The sequence below is a fragment of the Gambusia affinis genome, linkage group LG22 (genome assembly GCF_019740435.1).
Source record: "Gambusia affinis linkage group LG22, SWU_Gaff_1.0, whole genome shotgun sequence".
Classification (NCBI taxonomy): Eukaryota; Metazoa; Chordata; class Actinopteri; order Cyprinodontiformes; family Poeciliidae; genus Gambusia; species Gambusia affinis.
In genome coordinates this window covers 5,875,480-5,889,245 of record NC_057889.1, presented here as the reverse complement: position 1 = coordinate 5,889,245, position 13,766 = coordinate 5,875,480, and the positions used below count along the sequence as shown (strand labels likewise).

The 13,766-nt window shown below is 37.9% G+C and overlaps 1 protein-coding gene across 4 annotated transcripts; it reads right to left on the bottom strand.

The window, feature by feature from the left end:
• Window positions 1-983: 983 nt before the first annotated feature.
• max (myc associated factor X) lies at window positions 984-12,585 on the bottom strand. Of its 4 annotated transcripts, none has more exons than XM_044105755.1 (5): window positions 12,402-12,585; window positions 12,108-12,134; window positions 4,463-4,570; window positions 2,492-2,615; window positions 984-2,414 (listed from the first exon to the last, which is right to left on the bottom strand). In XM_044105755.1, the coding sequence occupies exons 1-5, from the start codon at window positions 12,435-12,437 to the stop codon at window positions 2,227-2,229; spliced, it is 483 nt and encodes a 160-aa protein (XP_043961690.1). In that variant the 5' UTR covers window positions 12,438-12,585; the 3' UTR covers window positions 984-2,226. The 4 variants fall into 4 exon arrangements, with proteins under 4 accessions (XP_043961690.1, XP_043961689.1, XP_043961691.1 ...); XM_044105754.1 differs by having other exon boundaries at window positions 2,492-2,630; window positions 12,402-12,584; XM_044105756.1 differs by lacking the exon at window positions 12,108-12,134 and having other exon boundaries at window positions 2,492-2,630; window positions 12,402-12,584.
• Window positions 12,586-13,766: the final 1,181 nt, after the last annotated feature.

Below are 13,766 nucleotides of genomic sequence, written 5' to 3'. Positions count from 1 at the left end.
TCATGGTGCCGTCATAAATCCTGATAATCCGCACTATACCAAAGCTTGTCCTGTTGACTCCGTTTTCTGCTCACCCCTCCAGCTGTGACGTCTACTCTTTTTGTAAACATAAAACATGGCAGGCTTTTTTTGAGATGGGAGGTTAAATATAAAAGCCAGGGATCCAACTGAGGATTAATTTAGTAATTGATTACTTTACTGATAAAAATGCCTATTTTTATTTTTACCCATTTAAGCCTTATTTATTCAATATTAAATGCATTACAAATAAACCTATTCCTTTTTTAAATATATTACCTAAAATGCAATAATAAAGTATCATTTAGTTTATGCTTGATAATCTGGAGCAAAGGATGAATCTGCAGCTCAAAGTATTAACATGTCAAAAGCTCAACCTGTTTGATTTTATATCATTACAGTTTAACTTTTTCTTTAACCGATTAATAATCGGATAGAAAAATGTGCTTTTATTTTTTACACAATTTAAACCAAACGAAGCTACAACTGCCAATTGAGTTTTGTCATATACTTTATTTTTCTTAAATGCAAAATGTATATATTTTTGCACAATTTTGGCTAAAATCACTGCTGAAAATTAAATTGACTTTGAGTCTCTATAATCCAGTTAACTGATAACTAAATTAGTCTTTTTCAATCGATTTATTTCAACCCTTTTATTTTATTTACAATTTTAGAAATACATGTATGCAAATACTTCCCTTTTCAAATTAAAACATTTTAACATTTGCAGGTAAAAAACCCCTGAAAAACCCATTCTGCTTAATTTATCAATAATCTAGTAAAGCGCTGAATCTGAGCCCTAGCAGTTTATAAAAAAAAAAAATCTAAATTAATATTTTTGACTTTGTTCTTTCTGCAAATTGCCTTTTTTTCTTTAAATTAAATTTGATTTTAATCGATTCCTGACTGATATGCTTCAGAAAACATTTCACATCGTGACGTCAGGAACCACAGGAAGCCTGTTAAAGGATAAAATAGTTTATTTTATAGTTTCATAGTAAAGGTAGGCCTCAACTTGCAAGACAATTGTTGGCAGTATGTACAACATACTTGTAATTTCCATGGAATGGAGTCAAATACCTACCACACTAATTATATCCTCCTAAGTGGAAATAAAATGGAAACAATATACATACACACACGTCTCCTAGAGATATTAATTTTCCTTGGGAGAGGGGGAGGGATGAAGTGTAGGGGTCAAGGGTCAGCAACATTTTTACTGAGTGAAGCACAACACGTCGACAGGGACTCACCTGCCCATCCAACACCTAGTTCAAACCCGTTAACACTACGTGCGACAAATTGGTCTTTTCTCCACGAATCGTGTGGTTACCACAAAATAAAATAAAAAATGCATTACATGGTTTTGAAGACATCCAATCTGAATATATAAATGAGATGCCCAACGTATCCAGCCACCTAAAGTCATTCACTACTTCAAGCTAAAAGGACAAAATACGATACAAAGTTTAGGAATATTCTCTTTCAAAACATCAATTTCAACAAAAAGGACTCAGGCTTTTCTTTTTCGATATATATATAATTTTGTGTTAAATGCGACAGGCAGAAAACATCTGCACTTCAGTGGGCCTGAGGCGGCCGTTTGCTCAAAGCAGCTTCACATTCTTGAGTGGAGGTGGGGGGGATAAAAAACAGAAATGTTTCTACATTTTTAAAAAGGTGGACTTTCTTTCCCAGGACAACAGATCGAGGTGTGTGTAAAAACCTAAACAGTTTATTTTTTTCATTAATCAAGCATAAAAATAAACAAAATACAACAAAGCAGTGCTTGGAAGAGGACACCTGGTTCCCCCGCTCGCCCCAAAAATCATCTTGAGGAGTAGAGACGGGGAGCGATGGAGGGGAGGGGTACAAAAAGCTTTAAGTCTTTGAGTTGCCAAGCTGCCTTTTTTTGAGTTTTGGATTGTTGTTGCTAAGAAACGGGTCAGGGTGGGCACCGATGACGGAGGGAAAAAACTAAGACAAACGGGGACGAGGGGAAGCTGGGGAAACCTGAAGCGAGCGGTCATCCTCCGTCCGGCTCGCTCCCTCTTCTCTGCTGGAAGGACAAACAGTGGCGGCGGTGGTGGGACATTTCAGGGGACACTCGTCTCCAGCGTGAGAGAGAACGACGAGGGGAGCTCGTCTCAACCGTCCTGGCGCCCCCGCTGCCCCCGTCCTTCTGCAGTTTTCAGCTTATTGACTCTAGCTGGCCTCCATTCGCAGCTTCTTCCTGGTGGGCAGCTCCTCCGCCTCCGACTCGGAGCTGGAGTCGGAGCCGCCGTCGAACGCCGACACGGCGCTGCCTTTGGGGTTGGTGTACAGGCTGCTGTCAGGTGACGAGTAGCTGGTCTGGATCTGCGTGGAGCCTTTCACTTTCTCCAGAGCACGGACTGAAAACAAAACAAAACAAAAGACATGAGAGACTGAGAGCATCAGAGAACACGAACGCGTGGGGAGGGTCCGTTACCTTGCTGCTCCAGCAGAGCGTTCTGCCTCTTCAGGTCGTCGATGTCCTGCTGGTGCGTGTGGTTTTTTCGCCTCATGTACTGGATGTATTCTGTGGCTTTGTCTAGGATTTGAGCTCGAGACGCCTGTTTGGTAGACTGCTGTTAGTGACACATGCAGAAAGTGAAGCAATGACACATCACAGAGAATTCGTCACATTTTCACAGAGTCTCCCTGCTTCTGTCACGACTAAAAACGGGAATCTGGGGCGACGCTTTGCTTTCTGAGCTGCTCACATTTCAGTCTGAACGGCTCACAGCGAAGGTTCTGAGCGCGCTCAGTGGCTATCTGTCACTTCACCGACAATTACTCCCCTTACATCTAAAAACACTTATGCAATCTTTAATACATTGGCAAGTATGAACCTTAGGTGAGCATTATTTATTCATTTAATAAATTAAATTCTCTAAATAACAATGAAGTGAAGTAACAACTCAAAAACAAATGACATTTTTACTGCTACATAATATTTAAAGACAATTATCCTTAGCAAATGTGCAAAATGCATTTTAATTACCAGCAACTAAATCACAAGGTGACATTTTTAACATAAAAATACAGAATGGCATTTATATTATTCTTTTAATTTGATCTGTAAGAAATTAAATAATCCATCACTGTTAGAAAAAAATCTTTCACAAGTAATAAAAAGTCTAAATAAATTTCAAAAAGTTTATAATCTTAACTTACCTTCAACTACAACCAGAGGCAAACATCTTAGATTGACTGGAAAAGCCTGGATTAGACTGCAGAGATGGGAGGATAATCTCCTAATCTCGCTGTCTGACAACCATCTCAATCTCGGCCAGATGTTTGAAAAAGCTTTTTCTGCCACTTCTGTTAATTTGATTGATGTGAGATTTCTCTCTGGCAGCCAGGTGGCTCTGAAGTTAACCTGTTATGTATGGTAGAGGGTCTGTGATGCTGTGGGCCTGTTTCTGTTCCAAAAGAGCCTCGGTAAAGTGCATTTCTTCATTATTTCTTTGAGACGACACCGTATTAGAATTAAAAATCTACTATTAGAGGTCTTTAGGTTTTTAATATGGGGTTTATAATTTATTAAAATGACCAAAGTGAGATTGTGCAACTGCAATAACATTTTAGTTTGAGATGTTTTTCCTCATGGAGGTAAACAAGCGGTACTACTTCTTCTTCTCTAAATAATTCAATTAGCAACAATAGAAAGTAAAACTCCCAGATTAAGGTTTCAGAATTACTAATCCTAATCTTTTTATTAGTAAACAAAAGGTCCAAGCTAATGGAAATGCTTGATATCTCACAACTAAACATACTGAAATATTGCTACAAATTACCTTCCAAGAATTATTTCAGTATTTCTTAAGTGTGAAGCACTTTCTAAGCTGCTTCACAAAAAATATACACCAGATAAATTAAATACAGTGAAAAACAAATGAAGAAAAAGTTGAGTCAGAGAAATGTGTAGAAAAGTGATTAAATGTCATTTAAAACTTCAAACTAGTCCAGATAAACTGAAGCTTGTCAAACAAGATGGCGACTCTGAGTTATGGAAACCAAAGGAGATCATTAGTGAAAAACAATCCGGATTTTAATTACCAAAACTGATTTGTTGCCCAGTGGAACATTTCTAAAGCTAACTCAGCTCTGCCTCAGATCCCTGAATGGGCTTTCTGTGGTGCGATGACAAACTCTGCGCCCGATGTGTCCAAATCTTCTCAATGACACTGATGTGAAAACAGGAAGTGAGCAGCGAAATGTTCTCATAATAACTTCCTGATGCTGGTCCAAGTATTTAAACTGCCTCATTGTTGCCAATCTACACTCTCCCACCATCTGCTCCTTTCCCAAGCATTGCAACCATTTCCCTGATGCACATTAAATTTAAAACAAAAAAAAAGAGAAGAAAAAACAGGATGAAACTGTTCTCCTTTATGAGAGTCTGAATGTTACCAACCTTTTCTCCCTGCAGGGAGGGCACCGAGTCCCGCAGGCTGTGAAAGCTGTCTTTGATGTGGTCCCTACGTTTGCGCTCCAGTGCATTGTGGTGTGCCCGTTTGTCTGCCTGCAATGAGAAGTCACAGGGCCTTCAGCCTGGCAGCAGTGCAGCGTGGGTAGGGGGGACAGCGGGTGTCCAGCTGGCCGTCCCGCTCACACCTACACAAGCTGCTCTGCTGCACAGCGTCGCAACGCTGCTTTACATCCACTCTGTGCTACAGAAAGGCAGAATTTAAATTCACTAGGAATTACTGAGAAATAATTCATGTAATCATCGATTAGACTGATGAACAGAAAGGTGTTAGTTAGAAAAAAAAAAAAAACAAAGAATTGTTCTTGGCGACGCCGAGCACAAAATCAAAATTAACACAATTTCTAAAATGTGCAGTGGATTAAAACGGAAAGTGCATACATGTCCAAAAGTTAAAGGAGCAGCATTATGTATTTTCTAGGCTTATAGAGCCATTTTTATTAGGGATGCACGACATTATCGGTATCGACCGATATTAGCTGTAAAATTTTATAGGCATCGGCCATTCTATAAAAATATCTCACCGATATAAAAGACGTAGATTTTACATGACAAACCAGAGACAATGATGCCTGCAGCACAGCACTGACATTGTCTTAGAGAGCAAAATAAATAAATAAATTTGACACATCATGCATTTTCTGCCTCCTTTTTAGCATTTGCATTTGCTAACAGACTAAATTTACAAAACTAATGCAGCATTTTAATCCACACAAAGGAAAGCCATACAGTTTCAGTAAGTATAGGAAAAAAATATTGGTATCAGTTAAATGAGTTTCAGTATGTCCAATATTGTGCATCCCTAACTTTTATAGTACAATCAAGTAACTATGTTACCATAAGTTGTTATAAAAATGCTTTTTATATATTAAATATGACTTAAAAGAAATATGACTTTGTAATTTGACACCTTGAAATTGGATCCGTCTCTTTAAGAACTCCTGTTCTTCCTGAAACTCTGCCTTCAGGAAGTCATCACAACATGGCTTCATTTTCAAAAAGAAGCCCGCCTTGTTTTTGTACATTACAGACAATAATCATTTCTTTTTCCACGACTGAAAACTCCTTTTGCTAATCGAAAAACTGATTCCGTTGTTTCCATCGAACACAATCCAATTTTTGTTTTAATCTAAGGGGCAATATCACACATTTTCACAACATGGCTTCTCTGTCAAGTAGCTGCTTTAATGAGCTCAACTCGAGCATTTTTTTATTTTAAATATTCGCTGTGGACTGGATCTGGATTTTCCTCAACAATCCGACGGTTTTCCTTTCCTTAAAAATGATGTTTTTAGTGGAAAAATGTCTGTATTTGCTTTTGTCTGTGGATGCAATTTCACAAACAAGGCTTCTAAATATACAAGTCGCTGCACCACAAACTGCAGAGTGTTATTTGAATTCAGTGTGAACAAAAACACAAACTAGTTTATAGTTATGAAATGGAAGCAAAATGAAGATCACTTTGGATTTTCTTTGCACATGAAATCCGAATGTTTTGAGATTGAGATTTATTCAGAGTCTTCTTTGCAAAGTTGCTCTAACTTCTCAGAACATTCTTTCCAATTGGATTTAGGTCTGGACTTTGACTGGACCACTCCAAAACATGAATAAGCTTTCATTTAAACTATTCCAGTTTAGCTACGGATGAATGTTTCAGGTTGTCATCCTGCTCAAAGTCTTTTCCTCACTTGAAATGCATCCCCACAGCATGACACTCCCTCTGCTGTGTTTCCTTGTTCTCATAATGGATTTAAAAAAGGAGATACTTAAAGGCTGAGATATTGTTTCATGTCACAATTATATACAAGTTTGCCATATAAAAACCCATTAAAAACTATTTTTACTTGTAAAGTGACGAAAAAGATGAAAACATAAAGCAAAGCAGTTGATTTATGAGCCAGAAAATATTTTTTCAGTAAATGTTTTCTGCACAAAAGTAACCAGAACCTCAGAAATATGCTAGAAACTTAATTACCAATGTTCAGGTGTTAGCAGCCTAGACAGAACCTAAGCGTGTTCGTTGTTTACCCCTGGTTAGGGAGCCATATTGAATCTGTCCTGCAAAAACAGGGAAGCGAACAAAAATACGAGCAAAAATACAAACGGCAGATATTTAAAGTGCAACACAGCGTAAGTCATGTTCAGAAACTCATTTTTGGTGTTTCTTTGCAACCTTTTGAAGCTAACGAGTCGTTATTCTTTTAAAACTTTTACGTAGAATCAGATTGAGATCGGTTGCAATTTGGGGACAAAAATATATTGTATTGACTAATTCAATATTGTTTTTGAAACATGTTTTTTTTTTTACTGAAACCTCTTTCAATCATGATAGTGCGCTTCACATTTTGCTAGTAATAAATATAAAAAGCTAAAATAATGAATATTTTCTAGAATACGTACATAATTCCTCTAACTTACCTCCAATAAACCAAATATATCAACCCAGATTTTATCTGACTAAAAGAATATTTTAATAACCCATCGAAAGATAAAAACAAAATCATAAGCCCTCTGATGTTTACCAAGCAACAACTCAAACAGCCGACCCCCTAAGCTTTAGTTGTCCATTTGAAGGAATAAATACTTCTTTTCCACATGACCTGGTGACCATCCTGTCACTCCATCACCATGACTCCGGCCTGCAGCTGCACATCAGACCCTCATCCTCCTGAAAACCCACAGCGGGTCCAAACCCAGGTCACATCAACAGCTGCCACTCAGACCTGCTACGAAATACGCCATGAATACCAAACCGGAGAGGAAAAAGGGCAACAAAATCTCACCGAGAGACTCAATTTAAAACGATGTTAGGAGATTTTAATGTTTACGGCTCCTGTTTCAGAAAATAAAGCCCCAAAATGTGCAAATTCTCTGTTCATGCATCATTTAATTATGCCATTCTTGTTTGATTTTGCCAAACTTTTTGCACTATCATTAAACACCAGCTTGAAACTGACACAAAAACACAGATTTGCATCATAATTGCCCTGTACAAAGCACAACATGGCTGCCGCTGTTACATGACCAGAGCAAAGCTGGAGATCTGCTCACTTCTATGTTTTTAGGCCAAACCATCAAATCCTCCAATCAAACGTGCTTCTGGACTAATCCATGCTCTCAGGGCACAGACACTGAAACCAGAGGCGGGACGAGCCAGACTGAGCGTCTTCAACAAAACACACGGCACAAACAATAAATATTACCAAGTACTTTTGGTCTAGTTTCTACCTTAGTACACTCAAAATAAGACAAAACTAACTTAACAAGTAACTTTTCAGCAAGGCATGAGCTTGTTTAAGTCAACTATTCCTTAAAAATCAATGAAGGTTTTAAGATATAAGTGTAATAACAGTGGAGCAAGACGTTTGAAAAAAAACGTGCAGGGTTTTGTTAAAAAATGCTAAAAGCTGACAGGAAATTTTGGAAGTAAATCATCAACAGCAAAAAATAAATACAGCAGCAGATTAAATAAAACCAATCTTTCTGCAGGTTGTGTATGCATAATCAAATGTCATCATCTTTTTTAAATAGACAATCGTCTGCTGAAGATTGTTGATTGATTTTATTATATATAGACATACCTTAACCTGTCTTTGCTTTTACTTTTGTATTAAAAAAAACAACAGCAGTATTTTTCAAATAAGGTTATAAGTGTCTTTTGTTTATTTAAAGTAATCAAAAGACAATTAGCCTGGAGGGGGCAAGTAAAGCCTGGTGGGCCGCCAGGCTTATAATACACTGGAGGAAACCCTGAAAGTTTGCTCTATCAAAAACCAATAAACTTTAATTTTGCACACTGGAACAGGAAGACATTTTAAATATAAAAAATAAAACAGGACAACCAAAAGCAATAAATAAAACAGAAGTAAAAACCACTTACAACTGAAGCCATAAATAAAATAAGTTACGATAAATTTGATCCAAAATTTATCAGAAGGACTCTTATTATAACTAGCACTTTTTCATCAATATGAAGGAATTATTGACTTAAACAAGCTCCGATGTCTTGCTGAAAAGTTTGTTTATTCTTATTCCAAGTGAACTAAGATATTTGCATTAGAAACTAGACCAAAAATACTCGGTAAAATTTGGCGCTTTTGCAGTGCAGAGTTGATGTGGAGCCAACGTTGCACTTGGTCATGAGATTTCCACAGCAGAGTAAAAGACAAGGTAGCAGACATGTGACTCATGCTGTCAAGGATCACAATGACAAACCAAAGTGACCACAAATGAGCCATAAAGCAGGCTGAAACAAGTTCAGTTTCAGGGGCAACATGGGAAGGACGCCGCCAAAAGTTTGAGTCTCTCAAATTATCCACAAAATCCAAGGATTTGAAACACGCTGCCCAATAAGGACACTTAATGTCGCTCATCTGAAACTAAAACTGCAGCAAAAACCAGAAATATCCCACCAACACCAACCACATCCCAGCGTCTTGTGACTGCTTGGTCTGCGTTGCCATAGCGTCAGCTAAACTCCACGTGCCTCCTGGCATCCACTCCCTGCATCAACCCTGCCATAAACAAACACATGACTAACCTCTGAAGGTATGTGCATTTACAAGTCTGGCAGCCGCTCTCGCAGCGACGGTTTCAGCGCAAACGGAAAGAAAAAAAAAAGTGTAGAGAGGGCAGCAGGTCGTCTGCTTCCACCGCCACAACAGAAGCCAAAGAGCTAATTTTCCGCACATCTGGAGACGAGGAAAACATTTGCTAAAAGTGCGAGAGTGATCTCAGAGCGAGGCGGTTGACGTTTCTTAGAAGGGTGACTGAGATCTGTGGCCTTCAGGCTAACAACTCACATCAGCCTGCTAGCTTCAGATTAGAAGATAAAACTTTGTATCCAGAACCTAATTTTATTGATACAAACTACAACAGTGAGCATCATTTAAGACGTCTCTGACGTGAAATCACACATTTATAGAGCACACACCTAAAATGATGTTTTATATTTTATAAAGCCTCTCAGAACTCGGCTCTTCTTTTCACTTTACACACCCATGTTAATCAGATTTGTCTTTAATTAAAACGACCTATTTCTGGAGGCTCACTGATGCCGAGTCTGCTTTTATAAATATACACGACTTTTGTGCCTTCTCAGCTTTCAAAAAAGATAAATTGAGTAGGAAAATTTCATGAAATTACTGACGTGTGTTGACGGGACGCAGCAATTATTAACTCATCGTATAAAAAGGAGCATTTTACCAGCTACCTAAGCGAACACGCCGACTCCACCGCTCCTCCTTTCTTTACATACTTTGATGGCGAAGCTTTACAAAACAGGGCTGGGTGCCAAGCCCAAAGTCGCCTTTGCTTTACCATTTGCATATGAAACCTGGACTCCTCCTTACTAGAGTGCTTTCTTTATGCAAGGAATAAAGCAGAAGAATAAAACTAACATAACTTGACATGCTCCTAACATGAACCCATAATAATTACTGCTTCTATTATATTTAAACTAATGATCCATGCTGATACAGAGTAAAATCCAAAATCAAAAAGCTTCAAATAAATGCGATTTCTCCAGTTGAAAGAAACCGACTTCTTAAGTCTTATTAGAGTTATGAGTGAAATGTTTAATATATCAGCTTCGTATTGTTGAGCTACAGAAAACAGGTTTCTCTTCTCACTCACGTTTCAGTTTCGAATTCAAACTAAGATCACAGACGAGATTTCAACCGTACCGATGAATATTACATCATGTTAGCTGCATGAATGAAGCAGCTTTTCTGTTTAAGATAAATTAAATATGGTAAGTTGTTGCCTTCTGATATTCTGCAACTTTGTAGATTTGGTCATTTCTTGTAAAGAAAACAAAACCAAACAAATTGATATGCTATTGTAAAGAGCATTGCTTTGAAAAGCGTTGCTTACGGGTACAAACAGGAAGTAGCAAGAGAAAACGACAAAGCCCAGGGGGGTAACTGACCTGGAGAAGTTAGAGCTCATGATAGGACGCGCCTATGAGGAATTTGGGAAACGACGGCTCTTGTTTTCATACCTGAAGTCAAAAGTAAAAGCTCCTTTTCATCAAAAATGTGTCACAAAGAGTCCAAAATTATAACTTGTCTAATTATAAAGCATCTAGCTGTTTGCATTTTTGTAGAAACTTAAACAGCATTTAGATTATTTTATTTTTATTTTATTGAACAATTTTCACAAAGATTCTGTAAAGTGTGGCATTCAGCCGTTTTTTGCTGCTGATTTTTTTTTTAAAACATTTTTTCTTTTTTTGCAAAGTAGCTCAAGCTCACAACGATTATACAGAGAAAATCTAATTACTGCCAAAACGTTTTTAATCAGGTAACAGTTTGGGCCGTTCAAAGATATGAACATGCTGTGAGCTAAACCACAAACCTTCAACAACCTCTAGGTTTTCTTACAAGCCTAAACACTGACTTGTTCCTTTTCCCTGCTTAAAAAAAGGTCCCCACAGCATAATGCTGCCACCAACATGTTTCCCCATAATCATGGTTATTTGAAATAGTGCAGGATGTAAAGTTTTCCAAAACACAGACCACAAATTTGTCACTTATGGTGGATGGCCAGCTGTTGGTGGCGAATATTTTAGCAAATACAAATCTGAAAAGTGTGGCATGCGTTAATCGTCACAGCAACTCCATGATTGTTCCTGGTGAGGGAAAAGCTCCTCAAAAACTAAATGTTTTGTTTTGCTTTCAGGTTAATGCTTTTAGGGTGAAACTGAGAATTTTTACTTTATAAATTGATTGTTTTCCGCTTCTGTAGAGTTTAATCTATTCTATCATAATACCAGTTCTAATACTTTAAAAAAATAAAAATTAAAAAATTAAATTTAGGCGCCTAAAGAAAATAAGGGACGTGTTTTTGTGCAGCAACCAAGTTCTGCACTGGCTGCATCTCTTCCCGGGTTGAGATGCAGCTATACGTCATTCATTTAGCCGCCTGTAGGGAGAAGATGGGTCTAATCTCTGGCTGCAATACAGGAAAAAACATCCCGCCGCAGTCCGAGATGCAGGCGCGGCTTCACTACACCAATAAACAAAACAACAGAAAAGCCTCTTTCCTCCCCGACTCCTCTGCATCCGACTCTGTTTACCGAGATGATGGCCTGCGTGAAATGCTAGAAAGCCCTGATCATAAGCGGAATCCCCGTGGTGCGAAGTCAAGCGCCGATAGGAGGGGGAGGAGGAAGGCTGCTGCCACGGAGAACAAACAGCTTTGTGTTTACCGGAAAAAATAACAAACCTGCAACAAAACCAGTCTTTGTAGCGGGATAAACCTATGGTCTAAATATAGACGTCGTGAACGAGAGGTCTCTGTATGGGGAACACCCTGCAACGTACAGTGCGAGCCAAAATCGCCTCAGTAGTAGAAACGCATCATTAAGTCAATTCTCGATGTATCAACCACGAATGTGATTGTTTAAATATTTGCCTAATTAAGCAATACTGCTTAACGCTATATCGTTACAGCCATGTCCTTGGGGCAACATTAAATACCAAAACAAGACAAATTTGATGAATAAAAATAACTGAACAACAGTGAAAACATTTTCTCGACAGTGGACAAATCCCCCCACAGCTTTACGCACCACAGAGTGATATCTCGGTGATTCTTCCTGCAAAGAAACAGAACAAAAAGTACAATTGTAGCCATAACTGTTCGGCAATTCTTAGCTATTACGCTGAAGTATCTAAAAAGTAACACAATTCAGCATATTAGCAACAAGGCAGGCTAAGTGGTTTTGTGAATTAACCAGAATCCTGATTTAAAAAATAACTCAAAAAAGAGCAGCTAGTCAGCTAGCTAGACAGCTAGTTCAATGCTAAATCGCCAGCTAGCTGCGCATAACGTCCCTAAAAAGCGAAAAAGTGAGTATACTCACGTCACTATCGACTTCGATGTCATCGTTATCACTCATTCTTCGCTGAAATAGTCTGGTTTAAAGGGACGGGTAGCTACAAAAACAGCATGGATCAGTTGAGCACCGAGAGGCGCAGCTAGCAGCAGCAGCTCACCTTCTGTTTGGACAGAACCGTCTCCACGTGATTACACTACACACGCACGACTGTTGCTGCGCAACACGCATGCGCGATATTTATGTGGGAGTTGTAGTCAGACGATGTAGTCTTTTACAAATAATCAAAAACATACGGACTCTCCAAGTATTTAAACGAACAAATGTTACATTAATACAATTTCACAATGATTAGCCTTATAATAATTAACATAAATACCTGAAAATGTTTAATTAAAAACGCAACTTTTGTTTTTAAACTACAATGCCCTAAAATCCGAACGTCTGCCTGTGACGTCACATCATTTCCTTTTTCGTGTTGCTCTATGGGAGTGGTAGTCTGAGTCATATTTGTATGTCAAAGGAGCTGAAAAAGGCCATGGCTGAGACACGTGGATTTCAAGAATAGACTACAGCATGAGAACGTTACCAAGGCAATTATCAGAGTTGATTTAGACTTACTGGCTGTAAAGTAAATAAATAAAAACGTTTTAAAAAATGCACATTAAATTTTATCATAATATTGGGCCTCTTTTCTTTTTCTTTTCTTTTTTTGTTTTAAAATGGTAGGTATTGGAGTTGCAAAATCAATGCAGATGGCTTTAATAAAAAATAGGTTAAAAATAAATGGGAGGGTTGATGGGAGGGTGAATGGACCTCAACATTCATGTCTTAATTTCCCTTTGGAATTAATACATTTTGAATTTTCACAAATAAAAATACGAGTTGTGTGAGGAATCTTTTTTAAAAATTAATATATTGCAAACTGTGTGCTCTTTTAAATGCCATTTTCTATGAAAATAAATAAGTTGTTCTTTAATTTAAAAATGTAAACACAATTTTCAGTCTACATAATATGAGAACAAGCTATTTTTGTTGTAGCATAACATGATAGTTCTAGGTCTGGATGGAGCTCCTCACCATATCTATAAAGCTTCTCCACTTAGCCCCAAACTCCTTTCATCATGACCTCTATCTTGACCTTTTGGACTGGAGAAGGCCCAGTGTTACTGCAGACGAGGCTCCTGCTCCTCTGTCCGTACGTGGATTGTCTTGTGTGGGGAACAACCTCCTCATTTTTTAATTAAAACAGACATCTAACTCATACTGAGTGTAACAGTTTTTATTTTTCTATTACAATTACGCTGAGCTAGAGCTGATTGATTTGGCGTAATTTTATTTTCGCTTTCTTTTCTAAAAAGAAGAAATATAAAAGAAAAGTATTTTCAAAAA